General features: G+C 35.4%; 1 protein-coding gene across 1 annotated transcript in view; it reads left to right on the top strand.

Moving 5' to 3' along the window:
• LOC150080619 (hamartin-like) overlaps positions 1-15,199 on the top strand; it is a 124,645-nt gene that overhangs the window by 80,038 nt on the left and 29,408 nt on the right. Inside the window, exon 7 of the mRNA XM_090380758.1 lies at positions 11,429-11,517. Within this exon, the coding sequence (XP_090236884.1) occupies positions 11,429-11,517 (89 nt within the window). The remainder of the gene's footprint in view (positions 1-11,428; positions 11,518-15,199) is intronic.

The following is a 15,199-nucleotide window of genomic DNA, read 5'->3' as shown; positions in this document are numbered from 1 at the left end:
TGCTATGGATAAAGGGATGGTTGAGTGGCAGAAGACAGAGAGTGGTAATCAATGGACACTGCCCAACGTGGACTAATGTTATTAGTGGAGTTCCTCAGGGTCCAATGTTGGGTCCATTGTTGTTTTCTGTATTTATAAATGATATTGATGATAGTATATCAAGCTTAATGTCCAAGTTTGCAGATGATACAAAGGTTGGCAGGGTTGTTATGGACACTACTGACGCTATGCTGCTGCAACAGGATCTGGAAAGGTTTGAGCATATGCGCTGAGAGATGGCAAATGAAGTTTAACATTGACAAATGTAAAGTACTACATATGGAAAACAGTAACCCCAGAGCAACGTTTCAAATCTGTGGTACTACACTGACAGTGGTAGAGAATGAAAAGGACCTCGGGGGGTAATTGTGCAGGCAGATATGAGGTTCTCTGAGCAGTGCAGACAAGCTGCAAGAGTAGCTCATTGTGTCTTTTCAATGATATACAGGAATTTTTCTAGCAGGGATAAGAAGGTGATTATTTCCTTGTATAAGGCAATGGTCAGGCCACACCTTGAGTACTGTATACAGGTCTGGAGGCCTCATTTCAAGAAGGATGTAGAGCTGCTGGAACGAGTACAGAGAAGGGCAACAAGATTAGTGAATGGAAAAAGGGTTGCTCTTACGAAGAAAGGCTAAAGTTTTGCAAATTACAGTGTCTGGAGACTAGTCACCGGCAAGGTGATCTGATTGAGGTGTATAAAGCCTTTAATGGTTTGAGCATGCTCAATGCCGATGGGATTCTTCCTCTTGCTCAGAATAATCACCTGAGAGGGCATAAATTCAAATTGAGGAAAGACAGATGTAGGATAGATGTACGGAAATTTGCCTTTAGCCAGCGGGTAGTTGGTTGGTGGAACAGACTTCCATCACTTGTTGTGGAAGTTGATAGCCTAAACAAATTTAAGGCTCGGCTGGACAGGTATTTCGAACGAACGGAGGAGTGAAATGGGAGTGGCGTTTTTTTTTTTTTTTTTTTTGGCTGATGCTTAATAAGCTTGCTTTCTTGCATCATATGCCTCTACTAATGCTAATAGCATCAGCCAAAAAAAGCAATGCTAAAAAAAAAAATGACTGAAGTGTTAAAATGGCTTACAGAAGATGACTTCCAGATATATTTGTGCTTTGTAAAAATGTATGCAACAGTGTGTGCAAGCCCAAGGCAATTATTTCGCAGGAAATAACTTGTAAGGTACAAAATATTTCATTATGTTTATTTTATTGCAACAGTCTCATTATTTAATAGCCTTTGATATAAAAATTCAAAACAAGCATTTGTATTTACTGTGAAATAAAATTATTTGTGTACAGCAGGAGCTCAGCCTTTTCCTGCAGCATGCCAACATTGTTGGAAATGGCTCACTTGCCATCTGGGACTAGATACTGATGCTATCAAAATAAATCCCCCCCCCATTTCTTACTAATCCATGTTTATTCTACCAAATGTTTTTGATAACTATGGAAAGGAAATGTTATGCTCAACATACTCGTAATAAAAAATTAAAGCAATTTTACATTTATAAAATAAATTTAATAGATTAATGAATCTGTGTTCATCCATACATAAGGCGCCTCCGTAGCCAGGTGAGCAGAAGCAGCAGTGCGTAGCAAACACTTCTTGATTAGACCGGGGTTCGAGCCCGTGCCCATCAAATACGGACGATGCGGAAAGGTCAGTGAATGACCACCGCATATCCCCAGAGCAATATGGCCTTAGTTGCTAATGCTCCTAAAAACCAAATAACAAACAAACGAAACAATCCATACATAATCAATATCATGAGGAGCTCACTTAACTATTCTTCTTACCTGTGCTGAATTAAAGCTAAAAAAGAGTAAATGTGAACAACAGGTTCGGTTCCCAACATGTTGAATCCCATGTCATAATTCCTGGCAATAAAAGTGGAATTTCAATGGAATGTATTTATTGTATATTCTGGCATAAGTCAACCTTCAATGCACTAAAAAATCATCTCAAATTTTAGGGTGAACTTTTACACCAAGTATAAAATTCTAAGCTTGAATTAAATGCTTAGGGTTATAAAGAGATACATTTGCACCAATATATTTACAATTTATTACATTTACACAAATATTCATTGTTGCTTACCTTTTAAAACTTAAGAATTTATTCACCTTCTTCATCAGTGAAAATAATTCATGGAATTTGTCAGGAGTTACGTTTATGGGTTTACTTTTCAAGTTTTCAAAAAGTAAACTTTTGAGAGATTGTTAAATTTCTTATACCAAATATGCTTCCATGTTGAGGCATTATTCACCAAGAAATAAGCCGCATGCAATAATAAATAGGCAGTACAAAATGACTATTACATAATCATAGTAATTCCTTGTTGCCTTTTAGTTAATCCCTTATACCAGTGGTTTTCAACCTTTTTTTAATAACAGCACCCCTTTTGCCTTTAGTCAGTACTCAATTTTCTGTCTGTTAGATCCGATTCTCTCTCTCTCTCTATAGATATATATATATATATATATATAGAGAGAGAGAGAGAGAGAGAATTTTTAATATTATAGAGAATTTTTAATATTATATATATATATATATATATATATAATATTAAAAAATATATGTTATATGATAGTTATTACAATAATATAATTATAAAAATTACATTTCATAATACAAATTATATATACACAGTATATAATAATTTTATTCTTTATATAGAGGTACTAAGTAAATATCAATTATAGATCACCACAAAATTAAAAAGATACTGTACACCTTTTTATAATGAAATAAATATATAAATTTTAAAAAATAATAAGTTTAAGTAACTTAAACCCAAATTACGTGGCACCCCGGTTGAAAACTACTGCCTTATACACATACATCATCAATAAGAGCAATGGCAATGTCATGTCATCACCAGCATATGTAGATTTCGGTTTTGTGTCTCTCTACATAGGGTAGTACTGTATATCCTTACTGCTTTCTTTACAGTATACTATGCAATGTAATAAAATGTTACAATGTAAATTTTAAAAGAGGAGAAATAATTGAATTGAAAGTAGATTCTTAATGCACATTTTAGTGTACACCACTGTACACTAAAATGTGTACACCATTGTATGAGACAATGGCTAAATGGTGTACCACTGTACATCATTTAGCTGTTGGGCCCCTAGTGGGACCCACCATTGCCCATACTTTGTCACAAGGAGGCAGGTCAGGCACCCAATAGAGTTTTTAAGTACTCTGGCAGGCCCTGCCACCTAGTGGCAGGGCCTGTGGCAAGGACCTATTTCAGTGGCAAGGACCTATATATATGTGTGTGTGTTTTATAGGAAGCAACAATGTGCTAGCGTTACTAGTACCATAACGTTAGCACACTGCCCTTCACCACTACTAACTTATATATATATAAAAAGGTGGTGAATTTACAGCCGAATTAGGGTATAGGTTTAAGTGAGAGGGATTAAATTTTGTGCTAGTTCAATTAAGTTACTTTATGGGCATATTTGGTAAGTTAAGTTTGAGTAGGGGAAGGCTGGGGGGGGGAACAGATAGAGATAAGGGAGCAATAGGACAGGAGTCCCCATGAAGATCAGGCCCCACCAGGAGAAGAGGGGGGGGGGGGGAACAGATTCCTGTCTCCTCCCTGCCGAGGGATGGGGATTTAAAGAAACCAGGTTAGGGCACCTGGTTTAGATTGCCAAATGGCGGAAGGTCATCTGATTGGTTAACGTTTACCAGCATTCAACATGGCAGGCAAATAATTCATTTGAAATAAATACAGTACGTGAATTTGAAGACTTTAGTTTTCTTATTATCTGGATCTGTGTTCAGTGCCGGATTAAGGTACGGGCTAGCAGGGCTCTTGCCTGGGTGCCAAAAACAGAAGAATAATGAGGCAAAAATATATATATCCTTAGTAAAGGAAGCCAAAAAATCTTTCTGCCCAGGGCACGGAAATACCTTGGTCCGGTGCTATCTGTGTTTCATTTTTATATTTCACAGGGTTATACTCCAGAACATGACTATAACCCCGTACTTCGGGGAGAAAGAGCAGAAGAAAGCAGAGATAGAACGTGAAGGCAACTCCCACGCATTGCTATCCCCCTATCCTCCTCACCTGCATGTTATTAGGGGATGTCACATTACATCATCACAATATGTCGGAGCTGAAATGAAGAAACTAAGGGCAGAAACACACTATTATCACTTCTTATTTTTTTATAGGAGCATTAGCGACTAAGGCCATATTGCTCCGGGATATGCGGTGGTCATTCCCTGACCTTTCCGCATCCCCCATATTTGGTGGTGACGGGCTCGAACCCCGGTCTAATTAAAAAGCGTGTGCTATGCACTGCTGCTCCTTCCCACCTGGCTACGGAGGCGCCTATTATTATTATCACTTCACAAGACTTCTTGTATACATGTCTGTCAAATGTGGGGGGTTTTATTTACCAATTAGTTTATTGCTCGGAGAGCACTGTTGTCATTGGCTGTATTCACAAGATAACACGTCGGGCTTCAAGGCCAAATGACATTGTCAGGAGCTCAGATTTTTCTGTTTGAACAAAAATTTCATTAGGCGTGACAAAAGGAAAATGGAGGAAATGCTAATACAGTCAGTCAGTCCTCGTATAACACGTGTTCACACTACACGAATTTGATCATACACGATTTATAAATAGGGAAACGATGTCATATATAACATGAACCAAATTCGCTTAGGCACGATTCACCTTTGTGTTTACAAGAAATGGCAGTCGAACGTGGAATCACCCCAACTGAACGCAACACGATAGGAATGAAGAGAAGATTCTGAAAATGTATTTTATGTTTTTTATATCAGTGAAGGGGAAACACATTTCACCATAATAACGTAAAAACCAATTCCAGCTATCGGTATAATCGCAAATGCAATTAGATCGAGTTTACTACCAGTTTATAACAGAAACTGGAAATTGTTTTTATTGTTTTATGGTAGTAACCCCCAGAAATGTGCTTTAGTAAAATGTGAGGTGTTAATAGTGTATCTCTGCCTTTATGGTGTTATTTATTCAGTTGCTACACGCGCGCGCAGCTTTGTTTATGTGTATCAAGCATGCCTCCTCATTTTGTAATTGTGCTTTATTCCCTAAAAATGAGTGAAATACTTAAAAGGTGTGAAAAGAAAGCATCCTGGTGAAGGCACTACAGATTCAGAGAGAAAAAGAAAAGCAATATTGGTAAACAGAGGCGGACTGGATCAAAAATTCTTACCTGGGAAAATTTGTAGTGGCCTCATACTATGGTTTATGGCCAAAATCACACCAGCGTCCGGCCCACCGAGGTTTCCCCGGTAAGGCTTATGGCCAGTCCGCCACTGTCAATAGCAAAAAAATATGAAATTGTGAAATGCTTTGAGCGAAATGAAAGACCATGTGATATTGCACGTGCTACAGGCCTAAATGAGGCAACGCCAAGAATTAGAAAGATGCATAAAAACAACATTCATAGCAGGAACAACTCAAAGTGTAATTAAAATCCATTAGATCAAGACACAAAGAATTGGAAGAGATGGAATGGCTGTCATCTGTTTCGATAGAAAATCAAACCAAAAACAAGTTTGCTTATGATAGAAGAAAAAGCATTAGCAATATTTTATTAACATAATAGTCGTAATAAAATACTTACGTATTTTATTACGAAAATTTATTGTGTTTGGTAATGTTTGGTTACAAATGTGTGTTCAATCTTGGGTGGTTGGCACATAACCCTATTTTTCCCATAGGGCCTGTTGTTTATATTGCACGATTTTGCATTGCACGAGGGTTTCTAGGAACATAACTATCGTGCTATACGAGGAATGACTGTATAAAATTAAATTTGAAGTAAATAATCTGTTTTGAGCACACAAGTAAGAATATCCGAAAACAAATAACAACATCAAGGATGTTGCTCCTGTGCCTATTCTGAAGCACCCTCCATTTCAACCAGCTACTCGGCATACTCACCGCAAATGTCCAGTCACAGGGATGCTCAAAAATGGCCAAAGGAGGAAAATAGACCAACAGTATTACAATTAACAAATTGAGAGGATGAACAAGTTGATCATTTCAATTTGCACAGCTAATAACAATTTCTTACAAGTTCAATTTTTAGGGTTGAGAAGTAGTTTTTTGTTGTAATTAAATTTCATTAAAAATTTTTGTTTCGTATTTTGACAGAATAAGTCCTTATTCAAAATTAAACTTGCAGTATTATAACTTTCCTTAAACATATAACTAATTTTTCCTTAGCACTGATTGAATTTCAAAATTGCGTATTTTGCCCTTGAATGTCATCACTAATTAGATTATATAGGAAATTAAATTCTTTATTCATCCGTAAGTACATCTTGAAACGATTTTTATCTTCTTCTAAGTCCTGCAGTAAATGATGGAATTCGCCTTTTTTTTGTTCTCTTCCAGTTTATGTCTCGTATCCATTGCATGCTCTTGGCTATAAGAAAAGCGCATGCATTTTCTAAATCTTCAAAATCTGAAGAGGAGGATGAACTGTGGCAATTCATTTTGTCCAGCTTTCCTCAAAGAGAATGACACATATACAACGTTACAGGTTGCCAGACGTACCCCTTTTGGAATTATAATAAAATTTCCAAGATATCCCTTTTTTAACATTTGAAATGGGGAATTTGAAAAAAGCAAAAATCATAAAAACAACCTGTTGAGATAATTATTTATGAAGAAAGAATTAACTGACGATAAAGTTGTTGAAATGCACTCTTAAAGACTCAAAAATGACATTCTCTCCTATTTGGGCGCCTCCATAGCCAGGTGGGCAGGAGCAGCAGTGCGTAGCACATGCTTCTTGATTAGACCGGGGTTCGAGCCCATGAGCCACCAAATACGGAAGATGCGGAAAGGTCAGGGAATGACCACCGCATATACCCAGAGCAATATGGCCTTAGTTACTAATGCTCCTAAAAACCAAATAACAACAATTCTCCTATTTACAAAGTGGGTTATAAAATATTTATATTATGCTTATTTTGTAACCTTTTACATTCTACTTGACTTCTTTTTTATTTCATTGTAATGGTTCAAGGCTCAGTCAACATTTTTTTTTTTTATTTAAAATTCCCAATGTCAATATTGATTTGCTATATGAAGAATATGTTCTGTTGAAATCATTCCATAGAAATATTGAGACAAAAGACCTCAAAAATACCACAGATGTTTGGATAAAAATTTTAAATGCGTACGAAGTACGTAATACAGAAAAAAATATTAATTTTGTTTTTGCTTTGCCTCACTCAAATGCAATGAGTAAGCGAGTATTTAGCTCAATGTTTAACGCATGGAAAAAGGATAGAAATAAATTAAACCTAAAGAATGTTGAAGGAGAACTGTTTCCGAAAACCAATCACAATATGTCATGCAAAAAATTTTACGCATATGTACTAAAAAATGAAAAACTGTTAAAGAAACTTCGCTCAAATGAGAAGTATTGCTAGGTAAATATTTTCTTGAGAAGTATTGCTAGGTAAATATCAGGTTTATTGAATGTGTATTGTAAACAATTATGTAAAACATTTGATGTTAATATTTATAAAAAGTTTCCTTTAGTGTTTATAACTCTTGCAATAAAATTTTCCGAATTAAAGCACGGGCTATAATTTGGTTAATTTTATTAAAATTTGACTAATTTTGCATTCCACGAACTTGTAAAAATCAATAAAATATAGAAATAAAATGGTTGTTATTAAAATTGTTCGGTTTTCTTAAGATATAATGTGAGTACCTCGAGATCAAATTTTTAATCTGGCCACCCTATGTTACAGTGATGCTTCTTATCCAACCAACTTCGCAGTTTACACTAAACAGGGATATGACGAAAGTCCCATGACGTGATAATAGTGTATTTACTCACCAGTCCTCGCATGCCAGTACACTTCATCAAACCCTGAAAACACGTATCCGAAGGTATCAAATTCACATTCAATTACAGTCTTACATCTATCCTTTTGAAAATGGAATAACATGAAATAACAATAACACACAATAACCGAGGGCAGCAGAGCAGCACGACGACGACTAAACAACAACATGATAATGTCGCATTTCCCACTAAAATCAGAAGTGAATTTGCATCCAATCAAACAATCAGAGATACAAAATGAGGTAAGTTACGCATTCCCAATAGTCAGCCAATCACAGAACTCAACCAGACAATCTCTCCGTTCTTCAGCCACGCCCGCAGCAGAGATACCCATGTTCTGGAGTTCAGCCAGAATAATATGTATGATACTATTTTTAGCAAGGCAATGTATAGCATTCAGGGGATCTTCAAAAGATTTATATGAAAATGACAATGGTAACTTTTTAAAACTTTCTGAAACAATTGCTAAATTTGATTCAGTTATGGCAGAACATATTCGCCATATTCAGAAATCTGAATCGAAAAATATTGTGCATTATTTGGGTGATCAAATACAAAACATAACCTATGCCATCCTTTTGATTAATAGCGTAGATAATTTAATCTAGATCCTTCAGTCTTCACCATTTTTGTTTGGCGGTAATATAATTCTACAGCAGTCACCTGTGGGATGTATGCATATGTCTCTATTTCAGGTGGTTCCCCATCTTCTCCAACAAATATTGCAGCAACCTCCGTTTTGTATGTAAGTGCATTATATCATCTCTTAACCATCTCGTCCAATTGTTGCATTACTTGGGCCACACACCCTTGGTTTGATTGTTTTTCAAGTCGTTTTGTTGTTATTGCTTCAGCAGAATCAAAAATAAAGTTGTCTATATCCTGGCTTATTTGCCTCATTTGGATATAGTGGTGAGACCAAATGGTAAATCTGGCCTTGCATTCTAAAACAGTATGGACCATTTCCAGGCAGTGATTTAATCTCTGCGCCCATTGATACAAATGCCATTGCTGAGTTGTACTCTCGTATATGTTCTCTGTAGTTATTTGCTTCACGTGTATCCCCTGTAAGCAGCCCTCATAATAGAGTAGGTGTCTCAGACAGTGGGTCAAGTGAAACGTTTCCATCATGACAGCATTTATTGTATTTATTCAATGTGTTTAACTAATGTCCCCAATATCTTGCATTGCAATACTAACAAATGTAACACATATTTCCTGTCATGCTCTTCCACATTAATTACAGCTTGTTGATTATTCACATCCGGTACTTCTATTTGATTAGTCCTACGGCGTTTCGCCCATCTTCTCATTTCCAAACTTTCTTCTCTTTCTTCACTGTTTTCTGTCTGTCTTCGTAGTCATAGAGTTTCATTTCAGTCTCTTAGTCTATTAGATCTCTCCTCTAATGTTTCATTAGCATTTCTTCTATATTTTCTCAAAGTTCTTAGACACTGTTCAGCCATTTTTACACTTCTTAAAACTTAGAACGGTTTATTAAAATTGAAGACTGATAAAATAAACGTACATCAATAGCTTTCATGCATAAGTTGCCTTTCTTCAGTCAAAAAACGTTAGTACAAAAATTAATAAAGAATGCCTGGTATGGTAGTCATGCGAGGTGAACCATGTGAATGGGTGCTGGAAACAATTAGCAGTTGGAAAATTTGGGCAGCATACCTAAGCATTTTATATATAGATGACTAGAGAATCTAATCATTTCTAGTATTTTGTTGTAATCACTGAAGATGAAAATAAAAATATGGATACAAGAAATCATGCTAAATCAAGCCTTAAAAACAACATCTTATAAGTTTCTTTGTTCATTATAATTTGGCATGATATTTTAAATAAAATTAATCCAATAAGTAAAATGCTCAAAAAAAAAAAAAAAAAAAAAAAAGATTGTGATATATATGAAGCTCATGAATGTCTACAAAATGTCACAGAATATTTTAAAGAAAATAGAATAGAGGAAGCAGTAAAAAAAATTCTCGATTCGGCTAATAATATGGCTGCTGTCATTGGCATTGAAGCTTTGTTTCCAGAAGTAAGTAAGGAAATGATTGAAAAAATGTCATTTAGATTATAAAAGTAGGGATGAAGCTATTCAAGATCTGCAACAAAATTTCAAAATTATTTTTTTTCTTTCAAAATTATGGACACAACAATTTTCTCGTTAACTGAAAGGTTTACAAATATGAAAGAACATGTAGAAATATTTAAAATGTTTTATATATTTTTAAATTCAGAAACCCTTCTGAATTTAAAAAAAAATGGTCAGATGACGATTTATTAAATCATTGCGAAGATTTACATATTAAGCTAAGTGACATTAATCGTAAGGAGCCCGATATTGATGGTTTAGCAGTATCTGAAGAACAGAGTAATTCAAATTTATATTGCATATAAATTTATATACTCCATTTGAAGTGTTACAATATTTTTTAAAAATGATTTTATAGATACGTTTCCAAATGTAGCAGTTGCATTAAGAATTTTTCTAACTTTACCAGTTTCAGTTGCCTCAGATGAACGGAGTTTTTCAAAATTAAAATTAATCAAACATTATTTATGATCGAAAATGTCTTGACAACGTCACTAATTTTCCAATAATTTCAATGGAAAATAATCTTTTGGAACAAATAAACATAAATGAAATAATTAATAAATTTGCATCTCTTAAAGCAAGGAAACATAAATTTGTATAATTTTCCTTTAATTTTATTATTGTATGATTACTGTGATTTAGAATTTAAAGTTTATTTTCAGAATGATTTTGTTATTTTTGTTTGTTTTTTCATTATATTATATGTGAGATATGTTGTAATTCTTTTCTTTTTCAGTAAATGAATAATAATTATTTACACCTGATTTTTATTTTTTAATCCAAGTATTTTGGGGCAGCAAATTTGATTTCGCTTACTGGCAGCACATAGGGTCGCAGTGGCCCTGAACTATATAAAGAAACAGCTGTAACTAGAAATGCAGTGTGCCACAGTTTAAGAAAAAAATATTGGGATGTTACATAATTACTTCCACCGAATATGCATAATCTGTGATGAGGCAAAAGATTGATAACATCAACTGAAATACTGATTTTGATAATCTTTTGTTTTTTTTTTTATGTATTAGTATGTGTCTGATTGGGCTTTATAAAAGTGATAATATCACATAAATGATAATATTATCCATGATTACCAAAAGCACAGTACCCTGTATCCCTAAAGTATTCATTGTAATTACTTAATGAAAATGATAGCATAGCTATTATTAAAGAAACTATCACATAAGAGCCCCATAAATATTTTCAAGAATGGTAGCATTGATGATCAGATTGGATAACTTCAGTTTAAGACTTTAAAGGAGATAATGTTAGCCAATGTTTATCAATATAGTTATATTATAAATTTTGGTTCATCACTTTATGCTTGCACCTTATGTAATGCATATTGTTATCCTTGTGATCAGTAATAATATTTCCTCCACTCCACAGATAAAAAGCAGTTGCTGGATTACAAGACATCGCAATTAGAGGCTTATAAGAGTCATATAATGGATTTGGAAGCTACTATTGCAGATAATGTAAGAAAAAATAAGCTTTTACAATTATTTCATTGTATTAACCCATAGGTTAAAAAATCCTGACTTTAGGCACCATATATGCCTAAAGTCAGGATTTTTTAATGAATTTTAAATTTATGTCAGAAATAAGTAACATTAGAACCTAATTACATGAGAAATGCAGTTTTATTCATCAAAATATGATTTACAATGAAAATGCAATGTGTCCTATACAGTGTATAGGAAGCTAGGAAAAATACCTTACAAAAACAAATTATTTTCCATGTAACCCTCTATTAAATTTCTCACATCTTGTTGTTTTCATGTGAAAGTGTGCACATCATGTCTGATTTTCTTGGGGAACAATCATGTGCATGTATGTCAAATCGACCTTCATTCAGGTTTTGCTTTGGTCTTCCTCACTGGCCTTGTAGTGTATTGCAATATCACTCTAAATAAAATCTATGAAAGCCAAATAGGTCATTGCATCTTCTATGTAGCTGCCAGGCATTATTCAGGCATTAAAGCTACATTGATCAAATACGTAAAAAGGCTAGAATACCATTTTTTGACTTGAATACAAGTTCTGTATTTTGATATATTCTGATCAATTTGGTATACTCCTTCTTTTTTTACATGGAGGGGATTAGCATTAGCAAAGGCACATGATGCAAGAAAGCAAGCTTATATAGCATCAGCCAAAAAAGGAAAAAAAAGAGAAAAAAACCTTCTCATTTCACCCATCCACTTGCTCCAAATGTTTGTCTAGCTCTGCCTTGAATCTATTTAAGCTGTCAACTTCTACAACGACAGATGGAAGTTTGTTCCAGCAATCAACCACCCACTGGCTAAAGGTAAATTTGACCACTTTTACCCTACAACTGTCTTTCCTCAGTTTGAATTTATGCCCTCACAGATGATTATTTTGAGCAAGAGGAAGAATCCCATCAGCACTGAGCATGTTCAAACCATTAAAGGCTTTATACACCTCAATCAGATCACCTCGCAGGTGCCTAGTCTCCAGACACTGTAATTTGCAAAACTTAAGCCTTTCTTCGTAAGAGCAACATTTTGTTCCATTCACAAATCTTGTTGCCCTTCTCTGTACTCATTCCAACAGCTCTGCATCCTTCTTAACATGACGCCTCCAGACCAGAATACAGTACTCAAGGTGTGGCCTGACCATTGCCTTATACAAGGGGATAATTACCTCCTTATCCCTGCTAGAAAAATTCCTGTATATCATTGACAAGACACTACGAGCTACCATTGCAGACCGTCTGCACTACTCAGAAAACTTCATATCTGCCTGCACAATTACCCCCAGGTCCTTTTCATTCTCTACCACTGTCAGTGTATCACCACAGAGTTGGTACGTTGCTCTGGGGTTACTGTTTCCCATATGTAGTACTTCACGTTTGTCAATGTTAAACTTCATTTGCCACCTCTCAGCCCATCTGCTGAACCTTTCCAGATCCTGTTGCAGCAGCATAGCGTCAGTAGTGTCTCCTTAACAACCCTGCCAACCTTTGTATCGTCTGAAAACTTGGACATTAAGCTTGATATACCATCATCAATATCATTTATGAATAGAGAAAACAATAATGGACCCAACACTGAACCTTTTTTTCAACAGTGACCTGTACTTGTTAAGTAATTCTGCCAGTCTCCTACTCTTAATATCATTACTGCCAACGTTTACAACTATATCACCTTTTGTGCCCTTAAAAGATGATATCAGCTCTACAACGTCATCAACTTTTGCCCCTGGCAGACATACCCTAGTCCTGTTCCATCTATCCTTTTTACAAAGCATGTTCCCCGTTTCCCTGACAATAGAGTCACCAACTACTACTAGTTCCTGTGTGACCAGCACATTCTGCCTTGGGGGTTGCTACTGTGTTGCATGATGACCAAGTGCAAGCTGTGTCGTTGATGTGGGCAGCTGAGAGTTTGATGGGCCCCTCCATTTAGATCCTTTGAGGGTATCCACCCTTCAAGCTCTCATACTGGCCCATAACAACGCTGAGTTGTCGCCTGATTTCCTTACGCTTCTTACATCGCACACATGCAAAGACATCCTCCATGGCAATATCATGTTCCGTACCCGATTGCTCCTCAAACATCAAGCAAGCGGTGCATTTTAAAAGGCTGTGATTCGGAGGGCAACCCCCCCCCCAGTTTTCCCGAGCCACAGCACTCCCATTAGCTTAAGCCTTTTGCTTTGCTGCTCTGGTCTGAGTCATGATTTCAAAATTAATTTCAATAAAATTTCAATTTCAGTACAAAATTATAACCCTAAACTTGTATCCCAACACAGTTTTTTTTTTTTTTTTTTTTTTTTTTATGAAAACCCCAAACACGAAAGGTATCAAAACCTATAGTACTTAGTACCCTGCATGGGTTGAAGGAGAAGTATGGGGGAGGGGGGGATGCCGGAAACTTTGCTCTAGAGAATAAACATGGGTTTCACCACTTCAAGCCTCCAATAAGCAAAGTGGTGGTATTTCACCGGTTGATGAAAGTCATCTACCACCTTACACCTTACAGTTATAACGCTATATATATTTTCCAGTATCGAGTATTATCTACAAGTTCCGTTTATATAACTTCCGTATCATGTTACATATAAAATACATATAATCATGTTACATACTAAATACATATTATGACTTAGATTACGTCTGTAATCTAAGTCTTTATATGTATTTAGTTAAAAAGTGCAATTTAATTGACAATGAATTTTAACAAGATTGAGGAAGCTTTCAGAAGATTAGACTGGTCGCAGAAAGGAGTCAATGTGAATGGAGAATACCTAAACCATTTACGATTTGCAGAGACATTGTGGTCATAAGCCATGATCCCAAAGAATTAGAGGAAAATCTTAATCAGTTATGCACAGTTAGTAAGGATTTTGGACTAAAGATGAATATGGCTAAAACAAAAGTAATGATGAACAAGTATGCCACAGAAAGGGACATAAAGATTGAAGGAGCAGTAATTATAAAGGTGGAGTTATATACTTATCTGGGACAAGTTATTACCTGTAATAATGATAAATGACTGGAAGTCAAGAGAAGAATAAATTTTGGATGGATAGCATTCAGGAAATATAGTCACATACTGAAGAGTATGTGACTTCCCTGTTATTTCCAGTTTGTCTAAAACATAAAATAATGAACCAATGTGTACTCCCCACCATGACTTATGGAAGTGAAACTTGGGCACTCACCAAAAGAATAGAAGAGAAGCTGAGAACTACTCATGAAGAATGGAACAAATTATATTGGGAATCAGACTGTTAGATAAGAAGAGAAACACATGGATTAGGCAACAAACTCAAGTAAAGGACATTCTTATCAAAACTAAAGAACTAAAATGGTCTTGGACAGGACACATAGCTCGAAGACATGATGACAGATGGACTAAGAAAATAACAGAATGGTACCCAAGAGGAGCTGGAAGAAAACCTGGAAGACAAAGGCAGAGATGGATAGATGAAATTTTGAGTTTGTGGGTAGTAAATGGATGGCCAGTGCTCAAAACAGAAGGAACTGGAAAGTTGCTGGAGAGGCCTTCATCCTGCAGTGGATTAAAAATGGTTGATGATGATGATGATTGTATATATGAATGCTTATCGAAATTTGTTAAAGTAACAGTGAACAAATAAGTGAAATATGATGTTTTAAAATAAAGTGATATT

This window comes from Mastigoproctus giganteus, chromosome 9 (genome assembly GCF_048544385.1).
Source record: "Mastigoproctus giganteus isolate SK-2022 chromosome 9, ASM4854438v1, whole genome shotgun sequence".
Lineage (NCBI taxonomy): Eukaryota > Metazoa > Arthropoda > Arachnida > Uropygi > Thelyphonidae > Mastigoproctus > Mastigoproctus giganteus.
Note: the sequence above shows the minus strand (reverse complement) of the source record. Positions and strands in the feature narration are given on the sequence as shown.